Genomic DNA, 19340 nt, shown 5'->3' on the forward strand with positions numbered 1-19340 from the left:
CCGCGACATGTCACATAATGTTACTGGAGGTAAGCAGCACACCATCGTTGGCACCGTAGAGGGGAAAAAGCAGCAAGAAGGTGGTGCAATGCTCGATTGGCCTTCAAATTGAATGTTAATGAGACATGCATCTCCTAATTAAGGTTGAGCAAGAACAAGAACGTCACCACAGGAGGGAGGGGAGGCCAAGGAGAGGGCATCACTAGCAGGCATGTAATCACACTACTGCTGATAGTGCGAGAAGCATGACAAGCAGGCATCGTGCCAATGGAGAAACACGTAAACAAACAATCATACTTTCTCTCTCCCTCAAATGTGGCTGCCTCTCTTGTACTCCCTCCTACTGCCTCCTCTCTTGTTTTTTTTTCTCCTTACAGTAGAGCAAGGTTGATCATTGTGATTCATCGTGGCTCTTCTAGGTCAGTCGACACATGACACACTGTTCTACTGGTGTACATGAGCACACATTCTTGTTTTTTAAATCCAAAATAGCTCTGCAATGATTAACCTAATGGCCTCTACTGCAGTATGTAGCAATTTGAAAAGTGTGAAAAAAGTATCCATCATGAGACACCTGCTAAGTCATGAACACAAACAATGACTTCTTTTTTACACCACAGTTCTTGCCAAAATACAAATTATGAATTCTTTTCACACCTTTATAACTAATATTAGTACCCTCACTATCATTATTTCTATTAGTATTATGGTCGTCATAGTTGCTTAAAGTCACCTCTCACTTCTAACTAAGCACTAGCAGGAGACGATGCTCGTGCAACAGTTGCTGCTGTGTCTGTTTGCTCCGCCCTCTTCTCGCTCCATGTCCATAACCAGCTTCTACAGTCAGGTTCTCCAATCAGACCCCACGACTAGATCCCTGCAATTCCAGCACCTGATGCCACTGCAGCATTAAGCTTCCGAACGGGGCAGGTTCAAAAATAAAAAATAACCTAAACTACTACTACGGCTAAACTACTATCTGTCAAAAGGACATTATGATCTGTTCATAAATACCAGACAAGTATTTAAAAGGTTTGAACTCTTTGTTGATGTAAAACCAATAATCCTAAAATCAATGCCTACCTCAAGTTAGTCTGACAAAGGTCCCGCTTTGTTTGTGCACTTGGTCCTACCTTTGAAGTAGCTCTTTCTGATGACATCAAGGTGCTTGGGGCGGTCTTCCATGGTGAAGTATCTCTGGTGATGGATATCGGGCACACCCAGCAGCTCCCTGGGCCCGGCCGGCTTCACTTGCTCTGCTTTGAGGGCAATGGCTTGCTCAAGGAGGCCCAGGTTGCCTCGGGTCATGTCGAACATCTCAGACTCGTCGGTGATTGTGGAGCGCTGTGAGAGGCTGTCCTCGTCATCGCGCTCATCATCGCCATCGACGTCGTCAAAGTCTTTCTCCTCTGACTTGTCGGAATGTACCTCAATAATTTCAGGGGAGATAGAGGGCGAGATTTTGTGAATTTTAAAGTTGTCACCTCTGGTGTTTGGTGAGTAGTCCTCAAGTGGACTGACCATGTGGGAGATGTATTTTAAAAGAGGGCTGGCCTTGTAGTTTTGAAGTGCGCTTAGTTTATGAGAGTCAATTCTGTCGAGTGGACTGGTTCTAGTCATACTATAATCTTCATGTGAGCTGTAGTCCTCCAGAGGACTGACCCTGTGGTCTTCAGTCTTAATGTGTGTTCCCTGAGCTGCTGTGGTGCTGGTGATGGTGCGGACAGCAGTTGGCACATTGGGGTTCACCTCCGCATCTTTCTCCTCTTCTGGAGTGATCAATCTCTGCTGTGCTGGCACTGCTGTCTCCTGTTCTTCATCTGGTATGGGATCATGGTGGACGTCCTTGGTGAGACCGTCAAGCTCTCCTCTGTCATCCTCCTCTACTCCATCAGTCTCCTCTTCCATGTCATGACCTCTGCCGACTACGCCTTCCTCTGTCTCTGCCATATCCCCATTCTGCTCCTCTACTTTTTCACCCTGTTCAGCAGCCACCGTGACATCCCCTTCAGTCTCCATAGCAACAGGTGGCAGGGCGGCCACAGATGGGCCATCATTGTTGTTGCTGGTAGCAGGGACTTGGCCGAGGTGGAGTAGAGAGTTGGCCACTTCTTCAGCATTCTGAGAGGGAGACTGACATTCCTGCGTCACTGGAGGCTCAATGATGACACACTCTTCTTCTGTGGAAACAAAGACAACAAAACTGTGCAATCCTGTCTGCCAAAAGTGTGTGTGAAATAAAGGTTATTATTATTATTGAATGGAAGCTTTGAAGTGATGATGTCATAGTGATGTTAGCTATTTAATGAAACTGTAAAAGAACTTAAGATGAACAAAAGAAAAGGCTAACCTTCATCGGATGCAGACATGTCCTTTTGATTTGTTTCTTCTTCCCTCTCCTCTTCCGTGTTATGTTGACTCTGTGTCTCCTCTTCCTTTCTATTCGTCTGTCCTTCATGTATCAGGTCTTCCATGGTCATCCTCGCTTCCTCTGCAACAGCATCCATATCCTCATTCTCCGTGTTCTGGCCTCCGTTCTCTCCATCCCTCTCGCCCTCGCCGTCAGCCTCACTACTGGCATCACTTTCTGCGCTGAAGCCCTCGTCCAGGGCCAGTTTCAGGGGATGGGACTTCCTCTTGGATGCTGGACGCTCTGTTTCCTGTTCCTGTTCTGCCTCTGCCTCCTCTAGGCGGCGCTTTCTGGCTATGGGGCAGCCCAGAATGCTGACACGAGAGAAGAAAGGAAAAACCAAACACGATTGTGCATAATAAGCAGGGATATCATCAGAAACAACATGCACAATCTAGAACATCTTATAAACACACGAGTGCTCATCACAGTATTAGGGAGACGATGCAAGGAGCCATAGCCTGAGGAGGGCGCCATGCTCACTCAAAACACTGCAACCAATCTCAGCCAATTGCTTGGAACATTTAATGAACAACTTGTATGGAGAGCGTGGCGCATGAGGCAACGGAGGGTGAAATCCAATAAACTCCCTCTTCTTCTCACCTGGGAGATGGCAAGGGAGATTGAAGGAGGATCTATAAACAAAGTGCATCTGAAATTGCCTGCTGAATGACTACACATGTAAACAGATAGCCAATGTTTGCAACACAATAAAGAGGAGTCACAAGCTAGTAAGCTGCCTGACTCTCACTGGCTCTCTGAGAGTGAGCGACACACACGAGGAGGATGGCAGCTGCTGGATGGAACCTGAAGAAATCACTTTTCACACTTGCTGGAGCTTTTGTGCTCCTTTTCAGGTTTACGGCATCTACGCGCTTTTAGCAGCTCAAATAATTACTCAAGTGTGACCTCAGGGTCTGAGAACCGTGCTTTTGAATTGATGCCACATGCATCTTTGAAGCCAAGGAACTGTAAACAATGCTATAGTCCCCCAAATGAGTTTTACTACTGTTTATGCTACATTTAAAAAAACCTTTAGGCGTACAAACACAATACCTGTACCTTTTGGAGTGAATTATGAAGGCCTATCGGTGAATAATGTACTCTGAGGAACAGAAATGTACTCCTATTGAACTGGATTTTGGACCGTGTATGATGTGATATGTTTACTGTGCAAGCACAACTCTTGGCGAGACGGCATCACTTCCAAAATGACCTTTTGTTTCCTTGTTTTCTTTCAAAAACAATCATTTTGCAAGAAGCATGATGATATGGGTCAAGAGATGACGAGGACAGACAAACAGACAAAGAAGAAGGACAGACAGAAGCTTTTTGATCTGCCCTACCTTCTGTGTCGTGAGTATCTCCCACTGATATGGCCAGAGCCATTGCATCCAGGTGTGGGGCAGCTGGATGGGATGGATGGAGGTTAAAGATATGTTTAAAACATGGCACACAGTAGTTATTAAGCAAAAATAATGGCCACCAGGAGCAAAATCAAAGGAAAGCAAAAAAAAAGTATGCAAAGTGAGCACGCATTTCACACAGATGCACATGCACAAAGACACACTTGGTTGCTGATATGTATCCACGTGATGCTTGAATGCAGGTGGCACCAAGCCGGGGGAGAACATAATATTGTGCGTCGTACATCAAGCCTGGCCTATATCCTGTTACCATGAGCGATAATGATCAGTCAAGACCTTCTGTAATTTCCCCTGCTCTGCTCTCTTCACAGTCATCATCGCCATCATCATCAGGCACCAACACCCCCCACTCTATCTCTGTCCCCCACCCCCACTAGCCTTGTCTGATTCAGGTTGCTATGACCCCTCCGGACGGCTCATTTCAATTCTCATTAACATTACCCACCTATTGCCCTTTATTACCCTGATTATCCTTATTATTAATTTCAGTTCACCAAAATGCTGCATTTGCATAATATGTTCCTACTGTTTCATTGTTTTTGCCGTTCTGAGCAGATCGATGCGACTTACAAAGGAGTGGATGGGAAAATCATTTTAGAAGGTAGGAAGGGGACAAATGACAATGAGCTATGTGACTGTATGACCCTTAAAGGCACAGCCTGGGTGGATAAAACACTTGGCCTTGGGTCCCAGCTCCTCCTGCATCTTTCGATTCTATTGCAAAAATATCATAGTGCCCTTACTTTGGATCTCCTGTGTGTGTTCATAGCAGGAAATAGAAAAAGGCTGAGCTAAATCAATACCCAGTTTGAGGCACTGAGCCCAAGCTGAGGAGCGATAGGAACTAAAAAATACTAAAATTGAGCTTCACTTAAAGAAGCACAGATAGTGTGACTATAAGTGTCAAGGGGGGTTTGCACATAAAAGAACTTTATGGAAGATGAAGATGAAGGTGTTTTCTTACCTCAGCTCCTGTCCAATGAGCTCAACGGGAACTGAGAGAGAGCGGAGAGGGGGGAGGTGAAGAAAGAGGTGGGGGAGAGAACAAAGGTGAGCTAGCGTTCTGAAATCGGTGCTGCTAAAAGAAACTCAGATCAATAAATCACAAATGCAAACAAATCCCATGAGGCTTCCACAATAGAAGCTTACACACTGCTGACTGCACAGGAGGGAAACACCTACACACCCCCAGTTCACATATAAACACACACAGAGGCAACCATGAAAAACAAATACATATGAGGAAACAGGAAAAAGCGTAATGGTGACAATCATATGCAGACATCAGCAATAAAACATGATGAATTCTCGCACTTCAGTTAGCATGAGGGGAAATTAAAGCCAAAGCACAACTGCCATAACAGTAAAGCATCACTTTTTTCCAGGGTCAACTTAAAGTAATTGCCTTGAAAACATAAATCAAGCTGTGCTCCCCATCAGCACACACATATCACTGTCGGCCGGCTGGCGGCATCGATTGGGAGTTTAGCAACAGAATGAGTTTGGAGAAATATTCTATTTTCATTTAGAGCAAATGAGAAAACAATACAACCCTGGAGAATTGAGCTAGGGCTCCAATATCTCATGCATTAATCACATGTCAGAAATACCCCACATATCAAGATACACTGAGAGATACACTCACGGCGCAGAAATGTGCGTGTGTATGTGTGTGTGCAAGAAGCATCTTGGTTTCTTCTTCTTTCATCATTCAGTTGGAATGAACCTCAACTGCTGCTCAGCAACATTGCTTCTAAACAAAAAATCCACTAATAGCACTAATCCTTTCACGCATGAACGCAATTAAGTGAAAAGATTAGTATTTTCCAGAGACTAAATGAACATATGACAGAAAAACTTTGTTTTTAATGCAATTGGACATAACCTGACACAATGTAGATAAATTACATAACACTCACCTCTGATTCCCTTAGAACGAGTGCGAGTCCGCTTGTCATCACTTTCTACACTCATCTGAGAGAAGGGAGACAAAGAGATGGATCTAGTCAAAGCTCATTTCTCAGTGAAAGTTTACAGACGTAAAACTGCTCGTGGAGGTCGTCCTCCTCCATTGCTATCGCTTGAAATAGCAACAAAACCTACAAATACTGATGTAGCGGCTCACAACATGACAGGCTTTATGGAGAGGAGGATCAAGATGCTTTTAAAATTCCCTCCCCTTCCACACCCTCCATTACACCACCTGTAATTTGCAGTGCCTGAGTGGTGAACATGATTGTATATTATACAGCAGCACTGCGCCCCGGCTGCACAGGGGCCAGAGCCATTAGTGTGAGGAAGGATTGGAAATCATAACTTTGAATATTATAATAATGAGGAAAAATCATACGGCCTCTAAAAAGCTGCTGTAATAACACTTGTATGAAGCGAACATATATATATGTGTGTGTGTGTGTGTATGGGCAAAGGAGAGCCTCAAAAGAGCAGGTGCTAACACTCACTCATACACACACACACGCATACACACACGCACACACACACTAAGCAAGGGCCACACCTCCTTTGCGCTGCACTCTAAAGCTATCAGATGCTTTTTAGTCACAATGGAGCTTTTAGCTTTGATTACTGGACTTTATTTTATCACAGCTTTCTCCCTTCTTTTCTCTCTCGTTATGTTTCACACTTCCTCCCTCCTGTAAGGGCCCCACCCACACCACACCCCAGCCGCTTCCTTGCCCAGGCACTTAACTGCTTTGTGTGATCTCTATAGTCAAGCTGGCATCACCACAGTGGGATTCGAACACAAGGCCCCTGTTTTTCCTCTTAGTTTTCCCTCTTTCCTTCTCTCTTTTTGGCAAAGGCCCTTTCCTGCTAATAGGCTTAGAATGAGAGAAAGAGGGATGAGAGGAAGATGAAGCATGTTGTTGTTGTCGATAAGGACTTTTTTTTTTCCACGCAGAGTACGCTTCATTCACTAGCCTTTAGTGTCAGGCCGGAGGTACAGGTGCAGGCAGAAAAAGACCCTCCCTTCCTGTGTGCGGCCTTTGCAACTCTTTAGATCAGGCTCTGTTAGTGTAGAAGTTGTGCAACAAGCCGCAGCTTTGTACCCTGCCTGAAGGAAGTAGTCGAGTCCTTCTGCGCCCCAGCAACGTGGAGCTGAGTGGATATAAGAAGAGTGCAGTGTGAAGTTTTCTATGAATAGGAGTGCGCTCCCTCACACTAATGGGTTGTTCTATGTAAACATCCAATCAATTTGCTGGGCTTGGTAATGGAGGTTGAAAGCAGATGATGAATCAAATGGCGTATAACCCAAACCAAAATAGACACGAGTACATATGTAAACAATGCTTTCCCGCTAATTAATTAGCTCATTAATTGCATGAACGTGTACATGCGCAAATGGCACACGTGTGCGTAAATACAAATTAAAGTGCTCAACATTACACCTTCACCACGTTTTCCCCTTTCTTTCTATGGCTCCTGTTAATACTTGTCAGTCATCAAGGAAGAGCGCCTGCTGCTTTTGTTTGTGTAACCATAGCTACACGTTTTTAAATTGGTAAGTGCATCCTTCTCTTCTTCCTGTCCCTTTTCTCAATTCCAACTCATTAAATTTGTATGTGCACAAAGTCACAGTGAGTGGAACCAAACCCGGCAAGGCAAGCCATCACCTGATTTTCATAATCTCTTTGAAAGGCGCACTTCTAATTTATGTTCAGACTTGTTGTCTTTTAAGCAAGACTCCTTGTGTCGTGTGCACATTATTAGCAATATAAGACGGTGGGAGAATAAAGAGGAGAGAGTATTGTGTCCATGTGTGAATAAAAGTGTGTGACACCTGCAGTGTGACTGTGCATTGTGCGTGATTTAAACTAGTGTGAAATGTAACGTGGAATGGTGGTGGAGGAAAAAGAATAAAGGCAAAAGGTGGAATGCACAGCTCATCCCTACAGGCTGTGTTGTACATTCTCAATTATGTTTTTGCATGTGCTGCTTTGGTATAGGAGGGTGCTGCGGTGCATTTTGACAGCTCTATGTAAATGTCTGGCTGGGGGCGCTGACTTCAGAGAGAAGGTCACCCCTCATCTCTTGGCTCACATTAATGACGCTTTCATTCATTTTTAGTTTTACAAGAGCGAGGGAGAGAGTTGCAACGAGTCACTGGAGCTGATGACTGAAGACTGACATCCCTGAAAATGACCTGCAGGCAGCAGCTGCCAATTAAGAGGTGCGCTTCACACCTCCCTCCACAGGCTGACCACGCCGGGCAACCTCCATGTTGGATTAGTGTGCACGGCAAGCCTATTCATGGTTTCATTTTAATAATTCACACAGGAGTAGCATGGGGAGCTGGCAGGAGGGGGAAGTGTGTTTTCTCTCCCTATATATGAACAAGAAGAGCACAACAGCTAGCCTCAACCAAGGCCAAACTAGTGCTTTATTGCCCAAGGATCCATATTGGAAACTAAGTGTTTTTTTCCTAATGGGCTACATATGATCAATTAGCTGGCAGAACCAGTGATTTCTCAAAGCCTAAAACTTTCCCTGGAAAGTAAATGTTTTATTATGCTATCAAATGATAAAAAATACAAGGATAATATTAAGAAATAGAAAAGGTTAAAAAGGGTAAAATGATCTTGTCATGGTTTTGTATTTAAATGAATGAAAATGAATGCTTATGTGTGGAAGCACATAAAAACTATTTGCTGAGAGACTAAACCATTACATTTCAGAGTGCATCCAAATAAAAGTGCAGATTATTTCATGCTCAAGAGAAAATATTAGCGATCAAACATCTGCCAAGGCCAATTATTAAACAAAAGTTTAAAAAAATCCTGGCTCTACACCTGATGATGGGATTTCCATTTTGACCACAGCACATCTTCTCATCTTCTGTTCCACTTCTGATAAGATGGTTCTGTTATGACAGGTGCCATATAGGGGGGACTTTCTTCCTTTTCTCCTCGGGTCCCCAGCAGTAGAAATCAACCCAAATCAATAAACGTCATCTTCTTAGATGAACCTGAGCCATCAAGGGGGGAGCAAAACTACTTTTACTGGGCCCATGGGGGAATAACCCACCCCCGCTCACCTCCTCCTCCTCGTCCTCGTCCTCACCACCCCCCACTCATCTCTTTTACACTCCCCTTCTCAGCCCCTCCATCTCTTTGTTGTGTGTGTCGCTTCAAAAAAATAATAAAATGAAAAAGAGACAAACTGTTTTCAGCTTCTAGAAATAACCTCAAAAATGATCAGTTTGAGAGATGAGCGGAGTTAGTTTTGGGATGGAGTATCCTTTTCTGCTGATACAAGTATGCGGAGCTCAAGACCATCCTTTTGAGTTTCTTTTTTATTGTGTTTCAGTACAATAAAAAAAATGCTGTGGCTAGAAGTGAACGCAGCAAAGGCAAAACGCTGAGCTTAACTAAACTGAGATAAGCTGAACTGGGTTGGAGCGGAGGATGGAGGATGGAGGATGGGTGGGGCTTTGCAGGACATTTGATGTGCTGTTTGATTATGTTTTCAGTCTTCCATCACCTGACCCCCTCCCTCACCCAACACACACACAGACCTTTCCTTCATCCTGCCCCTTCTTTCTTATCATCCCTGCTGAGTTATGAAATAAGGAAATGCCCAGGAAGCAGAATGAAGTTGTTGGTGGGGTGGGTAGGTAACTGTGAGTGGTGAAGGGGAGTTGAGGGGCGGGGGGGCTTGCTGCTGCAGGGCCCTGTCACTCACCATGATTGGTCGACGGCTCTGCAGTCTCAGGGAGGCCTGACAGCGGCTGCTGGTCCTCTCGCCTCGTGTCCACCGCTGGTTCACCAGCTCGCCCCGAAACTCATTTTCTAATGCAAGGAACAGAGGAGGGAAGGAAGTGGGGGTGAGGATTTACAATTCGTGGGAGAGAAGGAGACAAAAAAATGAGGAGAAAAACATATTTTAAATAATCAGCACTCGTAGAGGGGTGGTGGTTTGAGGAGCGGGTGTGGTTAAAGAGGAGAATGTTAAGGGGGTGGGGTGATGGTACTTTACTACTTTATGTTTAAAGCAATAACACACACATACAAATACACACACACACACACACACACACACACACGCATGGTTAAGTGCCGCAGCTGGGGTCTCTGTCAGTTGACTAATAGAATCAATCAAATTTGCGCATTTTTATCGAGCTTTTCGGGGCACATGTATAAGAGAGTGGGGGGAGGATGAGAGGGATGAATGGTCAGTAAATAATGAATCATCCATAAATCAGCCTACTTTTTTTTCCTCCCCCTTTTTTCATTAAGGTAATAGCTCTTCACTTCATTGCCCTGATCACCCAAGAGAAACTTTAAGTCTATTTTAAATCCCCACTAGATTCTTCCTATACTGTAACAGAACTTGTCATTGTGAAGATGTTTAAAAGGACGTATTAATAAGGAGACTGAGGTGTACTTTTTACCAGTGCTCAAGGCTGAACAGTTCTACTTTTTAGTGTAGCCCTAAGGCTGAGAATCAGGTTTCATCCTATAGTGAGAGAGGTGAAACCTGATGTTTTAAAAGCGAAAGCACTCCTACCTTGTCGATATGATGATTCCTTTTGCATATGAGCTACTAACCTGTCTATACTTAAAAGACCAAGGTTTGGGTCAACACACACCTGCACATTTACCTGAAGCTGCAAGAGTAAGCTTTCATTTAATGAGCAATGCAGTCTGAAATAAAGTATGATAATATGACATTACCATGTTTACATGACGCAAGTCAATCAAGTCAGTGTACCACATGTGTTGTTTTGTTGTTTTTCTGCAGATGAAGCTGCAGTGCAGACTAAAAGCAAAGATTTGAAAAACTGAGAGGTCCTCAACCACACCCCATGCCCTCCCTGCAGCCTCTTCGCCCCCAAACTCCCCCTGCACTCCCATCTCTACTTTACCCATTACATGCAGAACTCGCCAACGCCCAGCCAGCACTCTGAAAAATGCTTGTTTATCAACTTTTGCACCCCCCCCTCGGCGAGAAAGTGATGACAGCAGCAATACTGTTGGTCTGCATCTCTGTCTCAGCTGTCTCCGTACATACAACATCCATGAAAACTCTCCCGTCTCCTTTTGCTTCTTTCCCCCCCCCTTCCCTCCATTCCTTCTTTTAAAAGGGAAGTGAAGTGAGCATCTTTCCTGTATTGTTAGTTTGGAGGCCAAGTAGCTGAGAGTACTTCCTAAATGCCAAATATATAACAGCTTTTTATTAGGATACTTTCTGGCCTCAGGACAGAGCCACTGTTCTCTGTGTTGACTACTGAGCAAATGTTCCTTCTGGAAAGGACTACAGCTGAGATGTTGATCTCTAGGTTGATCAAATTCCACATAATAAAAAGACAGCTAAATTGGCTCCCCTATACTTTCATCTTATTCTTAATGAAAACCTGAAACATGAATTCTTTGCAGCAGAGAAAAAAAAGAGAAGAGTAAAAAAACTAAAAAGCAATTTAAATGTTGTCTACTTTGGATACACTGTATATTCTCATATTCTTTGATCCCATGCTGCTCATGCAACTAAAAGACTCACAGCTCATTATTTCATAGTAAAAGTTGGAGGAGCATGAGACAATTAGTTGTTCACCGGGGGAGGTTTGCTTAATAAGAAGTGTGTGTGTGTGTGTGTGTGGGGGGGGGGGGGGGGGGGGGGGTGTTATGGGCGACATATTAATGCAAAGTGAATGGATTAAAAAAGATTTCATCCTACAGCCAAAATTCTGTTCTTTTTAAGCAAAGCATGCGTTTCTTCAGTTGCTGTCTAAAAAAACGTCGCTCATCGACAATTCATAAAGGTACACACAAGCTTGTGAATCACTCCAATACAAGAGCTGTATCAAAGAGTCTTCCATCTTCCATTGTAATGATCAGTTTTGATTGACACTGTTGCAGAATGACAGCATTACCTCCAAAAGGGGTGCTTCTAATATTTTGATTACCTTATTTAGCAACATGAAAGGGACATAGAAAGCATTTATTTATTTATTTGTATTATTTACTTGTATTAATGTCTCTTCTGTTGTTGTTGCTTAAATTCTTGGTATTTATGTATATGTGTTTATGTTTCTTATGTTCTTATTCTTTCTTGTGTTTTTCTTTCTTTTCTTGGGAGAATGAACAGAATAAGATTTTCATTGCATAGTATAACTGCTGTTTTACCATGCACATGACAATAAAACTCTCTTGAATCTTGAATCTTGAATCTTGAAAGCAAAGTGGACTTCTACACCACTGTAATGTATAACCACATAACAAGCATTTAGCATTATAATAACAGTGTCAATCAAAAGTGAGTATAATTGTCTTTTTAAAGACAGAATTGTGTGTGTATACTGTGTATAAACATATATATAAATATATAGATACACGCACATATAAACATGCATGTATACAGACATATACAGTATACATACACACACACACATAAGCATACCTAAAAAGTTGAGGCTCTAGCTTAATGCCATTACTCGCAGCTTACTATACTGGGACAATGGGGCAAAGAGCCCTAAATCCATAGTTAGATTAAATACCAGAGTGGGCCGACTGTAACGGTATTAAGTGTACATACGGAGCCAGGCCAGCTGTACGCTCCAGCTCCTGTAAAGAAGGATTTAGTCACAACGCAATGTGATTAGACAGACAGAAGAGAATCACAAATCAAAAGTTGTGGAGTTAAAGAGAGAGTAAAACTACAACTGAATGCATTTGTTTACATTCTAAAAAGATCAACAGTGCAGCGTAGCGCAGGTTAAATAGTGTGTAAAGAGAGCAGTTAAAGGCTAGGGTCAGGACCAATGCCTGGTATGGTTCTGGAGCAGGAGCACAGGGGAATAAATGTAGGAGAGCAAAGCAGCAGCTTTTGGAGGAGCTCACCCTGAGGGCCACCCTGACCTCTGCGTCTGAGAAATAACAAACGTGCCACTGCTGCTTATAAAATGTGAGGCACTGGCACTGCACTTGTCCAAGGTAGTATGTTTAGCATTGTTTTTAATCGTCATACATTTGAGTTTATTCCTTTCAAAACAGGGCATGAAATTCATTATTTCCAGGGCTCCCATTTGAAATGCCTTCTTTCTATTGAAAGCCTGCAGGACCCTGACCTTTGCTTGTATAGCTTAGATTTCTGATAGGCTTTGAATGACAAGGGTGCAATTTGGCCCCAGCTGCTCCGCCAACATGTTTATTACGCTCCCTCCTCCGGCACCTGCTGTCCTCGCCACGGGCTATTCAGTCCCTAATAAATAGAAAGGTTTGCCATTAAGGTAACTAAAAAACACAGAGGCAAGCTCGGCCTATGCTCCACTCAGCTCTATAGTCTCCAGTCTCCAGCAACATAAGGCACCAATAACCTAATTCTGTAATCCCCTGAAACTAGGCTATATTTCACAGGAAAAGTCAGCAGAGGGAAACAAAAAGTGTTCTCATCAGTTTAAAGTTAGCATAGTGTCCTCTGGGCGTTTAAACTGGACACTGCATGTGGAGAAGAAACACAGAACAATAATAGTACAAAAAAGAAAAAGAAAACCATCCGTAAAAGTTTTGGGTTGAATTTCCCAATATTTCCAAAGAAGACCTCACTACAAGGCTTGAATTATTAAATAAAGTTTATAGAGGTGGATACTTTGACAAGATAAGAATACGCTCTCCAAACAACCGTAAAATCATTTCTAAGCCAACTATCACAACAATAACAGCAAAACTTATAATAGTTCCTCAGAGGAAATAGTCTAAATAGTCTAAATAGTCTAAAATATACTTCTAAGGGAGAGATAGTAGTCATCATCAACATCTCTTTCCTCCATCTTAGGACGCAGGTGCATTGACAGACCGAGGGCCGCACACGCTCACACACACATGCACATTTCGTGGCCATGTAAGCAAAGCAAAGAGAAGGAGGGGAGGATTGTGCAAACACAACACACAGGTCCACATTATGCACCGCGGGAAGAATCCGACATGAAAAATAACGTGCAGCGTGTTTCCTCAACACTGCTGGTTATTTCCAGTACGCTTTTAAAACTTAAAAAAATGTATCCACACAACATTAAAGGCGACTGACATTTGAAAAGAGCATCTCTGTTTTTTTTTCTGCTGCAGAGGATCAAATGGCCAACCCCTCCCTCTTTAACACACTCACTCCATCTTTCCATCCATCCGTCCTCACAGCACATCGCAACAACAGCAAGATTTACAGCCAAACTCCGCACATCGGATTGCACACACTTTGCACATTGGAGCAAAACAAATATGTCGGGCATATGCACGCTGATTGGCGGTGGTGTTGCATAAACGGACGCATCTTTTCCTGGAAGATGCAAAGGTGAAACTAGAGGACGGAGTGAAGGATACACCTCAAGCGCAGGACACAGTTCCATAAAAGAGCATTAGAGAAGTACTATTTGTAGACACGCTCACATTAAATACACACTGATGAACTATCCAGTTCAGAGGATAAGAAGTGTATATACACACACGCGCGCGCGCGCGCGTCGATATAATGTTATAATAACACATGCAGACTTGACACAAGAAAGTTTGAATTCACAGGTGTGAGGAAAAATACACAATGAATGGAGTAAATGTATACCGAAAAACATCAATGCCGTTCGTTACCTGCAATCAACAATATTTCGTCGCTGCGTCCTCGTTGTGTTTTTAAGAATTGAAGATGAAGTTTTCTTTAGATAATAATAGTAGTAGTAGTAATAATTATAAAAATATCCGCGTGAATGCTTAAAGATGATTTTTGTATTCCGGTCCAAAAGGTCCAGATGTGGTAAATACAGAGGAAGAAGAGAACGGCCTCCGTCGAGCGTAGCACCGGCCTACGGCTCCGGATCGAGGCGTGAGGGATGTTACTTGTTTGTAAGCAAAAACATGGCTTCATTTGCCTTTGTCAGCGAGAAAAAAAAACCTAATATTGACTTACCTTTCCCTCATGAGCCATTGTAGCCCCCTCCTCCCCTCCACCACCCCCACTCTCCTCCCTCCGCCCTTTGCCATGACATCACGGAAGCTGTAGTAAAACCTCGAGCATCACATGGGCAGGGCTTGAGGACCACCCCCATCACCGCCCCCCCCCAACCCCCCTTACACACACCCCTCACGACGCGCTCTCTCGTACATGAACACGCCCACATTTCTCTCTCTCTCGTATCATCTTAGCCAATGAAGCTGAGCACCTCAAACCTCAAACTAGGAAAATTGCATTTTAATACAAGCACATATTGAAAGTGCTCCCCCATTCCCAAATGGTAACGCTAGTCAGAGCAAGCATCATCAACACAGGCCACCACAGACATATCACTCAGTCATACTTCAGACCTTATTCCCCCCCTGGCCCCATGACTACTTGAAAGTGGTATGATCCAATGTTTCATTCAAGTACATTTGTTTCCCTGCAGTCACGGACTTGCTACACAAATGCAATTCTCCATTTACAAATATGACGCTTCAAATCATAACGCATGTGGTCATGAGGTCACTGTCACTTACGTCACTTAGGAGATTTTCTGATAGTCTCGCTGAGAGAATAATGCAAACTCCTAAAGACATCCTTAAGAGTGTTACGTATAGAGTCACTCCCAAATGTTTTTTTTTTCTTTGCTGTTTTGAAACCATTAGTGGAAATGACAACCATTCATTACAAGCCATTTGAGAATAGTCCCCACAAATGCCATTCTTTATCTGCTGTCTCCACGCTGCTCACGAAGGGAATATTCAAAAAGCCCAACCTTCAGCTTTCAGAAATTCTATTAAATTCTTATCTCCTTGCAGCAGGCTCTTTTTGTGCAATCCCATTGTTATGCATTGGAGCTGAAATCAATCACCGGCCGTGCACGTCGCATCAGTATGATTTCAGACTGTGGCTGCCTGCGTAGGAGAGGGGACTCACACAACAGGGGCGACAATCGAATAAACAAGGCGGGCGGTGGGAGGATGGGGGTTATGAAATCTCCCAAACCTTGATCCAGATGGGGGGGAACTATGTAAAAAGTTAGTGGAAGTGAACAAGACTTCACGGCCTAATCTTGAAAGAGATGGAGAGCGATGGTGTAACCCTTCAAACGGGGCTGCCCAATGTTTCCAGCACACATTTTCTGCATATTCTAATTATGGCATTAATTAATTACTAATGTGATATATTACTGCATATTACACTAATATACATTGTCACCTACACCACAAAGCTAAGATGCTTTGCCAGATAGCTTTTAGACCTACATTGGATTCGTTTTAGCATCTTTAATGTATAAAATGTATCAAATTGGCCCCTGCATCGTTCCATTTTTCTGTATGCAGTCCACGGTGAACTAAGTCTGGACACCCCTGCCTTAAAATAAAGTATTTGCTGTTACTTTTGTTTGAGTCTGATCAGGCAGGAGGTGGAGAGCTCCACAGTTTTTCCCCTTCCAAGTGTGCATCAGAACCATGGACAGCTCTCAGGGCAGCACATTACCTTGCATGAGATGATTGTGGCGGTGACATAAATGTCTGCATTTCTCTCTTTAAGTGTAGAAGGGGACTTGATGGGCATTTCATTTCCAATCCTATGTCAGTATTTGTGGTCATTGCACTATGTAGTTGAAGGTCGAGACAGCTGCTGAACCTTTGTGTATAGGCCTACATAAAAGATTACAAAAGTAATCAGAACATATCTCAACTTAATCCCCCACTTTTACGTTTGCTCATCTCCACAAGTATTACATCTCATCAGTGAAGTTTAGCTCAAATTGTAAATAGTTTTTCAGAACTTTGGTTTGGGATTCTTTAGGTCTTTATAGTGAGGTGTGTGTGGCATTCCATGATTTTTTTTTTCAAAGCCAATAAAATAAAATAAACATCTGGAAAAAAAAATGTAATGTTACAAATATAATAATGAATAACTTTTAACAAAGTTATTAACGTTTTTAAATATTTGAAATATTTTTATAGTCCCGATTAGGTAGAAGAAACACGACAAAAATGATCAAATAATTGAAATGTAACTTGTTTACTTGCGTTGTAGGTGTAAGTGTATGGCAACCTTCCCTGCTGTGTGTGGGTGCAGATGGCACAGAGGCCTCCTTCCACTTTATGAATGAAGTTGCATGGTGGCTATATTGTGCATAAATATTACATGGGGCAGCAGCTGACTGAGTGCTAAGGTTGGGATAGGGGGAGGCCCCTATGGACCCTCGACAGATGGAACAAGCCGACAGACTACTGCAACAAAAAAGTTTCTAATCAGCCCGCAGCTTCGCATTGTCCCCACGGTACCAGGGCCACAAGGTCCCCTTGGGGATCAACTGTCCTTTGTCTGGACAGTTTCACTACGGGGTGGACGTTGAGACTATAGGATGGAGTCAAGTTTATTTTAAAGTGTATATGTCTCACTCTGTATGTTGTCTATTGTTGACTCTAAACTTTTACAACGAGGCTCGACTGTAATCTGTCTTTAATCCCTCGGTAGCTGGACCACGTTATTAAAAGGTCTTTTATACGCAACACACATACTAACACAAAATATTCCGTGAAGTGTTCGATATACGCTAACGGACCTCAGTCAAGCCAGCAAACACACACGCGGCGATAAAAGTGAAGGAGTTTAAAGAGACGCTCAAGTTGCCTCTTCTTTGCAAAGTTTGCCGCCAAAGAATAAAAGTTAGTGATACGAACCTAGGAAAGTGCGACACAGCTTCATCTTTGCGACCATCGCGTCTGTCCGAGCGTCAAGTGCTGCCGCCAAGTTTGAACTAGTGGTGCACAAACTTGCTCAAACTTTACTACAACTTGCCGAGCCGGGAGGGGTGGGGTGATGGCGATTGACAGCTGGGGAGAGCCAATAGGAAGGGCGCAGTGTGCTCCTACTGCCGGGAGCTGGCCCAGGGCCTGAAACTTCCCCCCCACCCCAGCACGTACACACACACACACAACACAGTCGTCCTAATCACCCCCCCCCCTCCTTCCCCCCCAGTCCAAGTCTCAGCTTTCAACAACAATAGCCTGCACTGCAACAAAGAGCATCTGCTGTGGCCGACAACTTCTCACACTAAGCTCCTTTAGCAATCTAATTTCAAAACATTAAAATCATATTTGGGCATTTCCATTTGGAAAAACAACAAAAAAAGTATCTTACCTAGTGACTCAACTTTAGTATGAAAATGTATTTAAAAAGTCCTAATTCAACTTTAGTATGGACACGCACTTAAAAAGTCCGAATACGTCCTTTGTAACATAACCAAAGCCACAGTTCATTATATATATTTTTATTATAATTATTTCAAAGATATTTAAATGAGCTTAGTGGTTATTACTTTGTAAGTGACACTTTGCCTATATGCTTCGGCCCCACTCTTTAGGCCACACATAGCAGATGTACAGCTAATTTGGGTAAGTTGGAGGAACATTTTCACTCTAACTCCAGGCCTTTTCACAATATGTGTGGGGTGTGTGTGTGTGTGTGTGTGTGTGTGTGAGTGTGTCTGGGACAGACAGACAGTTCCTCCCTCTCAATAGCAGATGGTCGGCCAGATAATGAGCTCTCCCATTGCTTGCTCCCATTATCCTCATCTCCCCAAGATGGAACGGGGGGTATTCCACCATCGACACACAACCTAACACTTCTTCCCTTCATTTCATTTCATCTCCATTCATTTACTTTTTTTTCTTAAGTATATGACTGTTTACCTCTTTTGTTTACAAGAGTTGACCAAAGCCAAGCAGGTGTATTCGGAATCTCACAATACAAAAAAGAAACTTAGCAAAGTTAAAAAAAAAACTAAACAACTATGTAAAACTGTAAAAATATAACAAGCTAAAAAAAAAAGAAATGACTTTACACACAACCAAACAAAAAAAAGTTTATACAGTACTTGAATAAAAATAAAATTAGTTTTTGATGTTGAAACTAAACTATTTTTTTTAGCACCCGTCAGATATGTAAGTGGTGATGTTGGGAAATAAATCTAAATGCACCGCTTTGAAACAAATGTATTTGTTCTCCAAATGACGTTGCTGGTTAGCTTACGTTACTAACTCCACCTAAGAATGTCGCCCGTTGGGGACCTAACTGTTTCTCCTTGGTAACAGTACACCTGTAAGGAGCAAGTCAGTTTTCAGACTTATGATAATATTGACTCTTACCAGTGTTTGCCCAAGGTTCCAGCTCAAAAAGATGTATTATACTGTAAGTTTGATTAATTATTCTTACATTTAGAATGGGCCAATATGACTATTAAAGGTAATGCTCTGATGTGTATCGAATTGAATTCACGTGTCGAGAGGTGAAGAAGGTTCAATATTTTTTCATGCAGTATATTGCACTATTTATTTTCTTTAAAAATAAAAAAAGCTTTACACTAAAACTAAAACTACAATTTTAAAGCATTAAACTAAACTACAATCACAATTATACAGCATTAAACCAAACAAAACTAACTTAAACTAAAGTACAATCATAAAAGCAGTTATTGCATTATATTTTCATATTCAATTTAAACATTTCATTGAAACTTTTTTTTGGAACAATTATTAACTTCT

At 42.6% G+C, this 19340-nt stretch overlaps 1 protein-coding gene across 9 annotated transcripts in view; it reads right to left on the reverse strand.

Annotated features, from left to right (window-relative positions):
- Window positions 1-19340, reverse strand: part of LOC129183056 (myelin transcription factor 1-like) — a 117071-nt gene that overhangs the window by 22153 nt on the left and 75578 nt on the right. For 5 of the 9 annotated variants that reach the window (XM_054779936.1, XM_054779865.1, XM_054779893.1 and 2 more), the window contains 6 exons: window positions 9538-9644; window positions 5757-5811; window positions 4802-4832; window positions 3757-3819; window positions 2351-2724; window positions 1134-2180 (listed from right to left, as the gene is read on the reverse strand). In XM_054779936.1, the coding sequence (XP_054635911.1) occupies window positions 1134-2180; window positions 2351-2724; window positions 3757-3819; window positions 4802-4832; window positions 5757-5811; window positions 9538-9644 (1677 nt within the window). The other 4 variants (XM_054779883.1, XM_054779928.1, XM_054779919.1 and 1 more) reach the window with 4 other exon arrangements.

This window comes from Dunckerocampus dactyliophorus, chromosome 1 (assembly GCF_027744805.1).
Source record: "Dunckerocampus dactyliophorus isolate RoL2022-P2 chromosome 1, RoL_Ddac_1.1, whole genome shotgun sequence".
NCBI lineage: Eukaryota > Metazoa > Chordata > Actinopteri > Syngnathiformes > Syngnathidae > Dunckerocampus > Dunckerocampus dactyliophorus.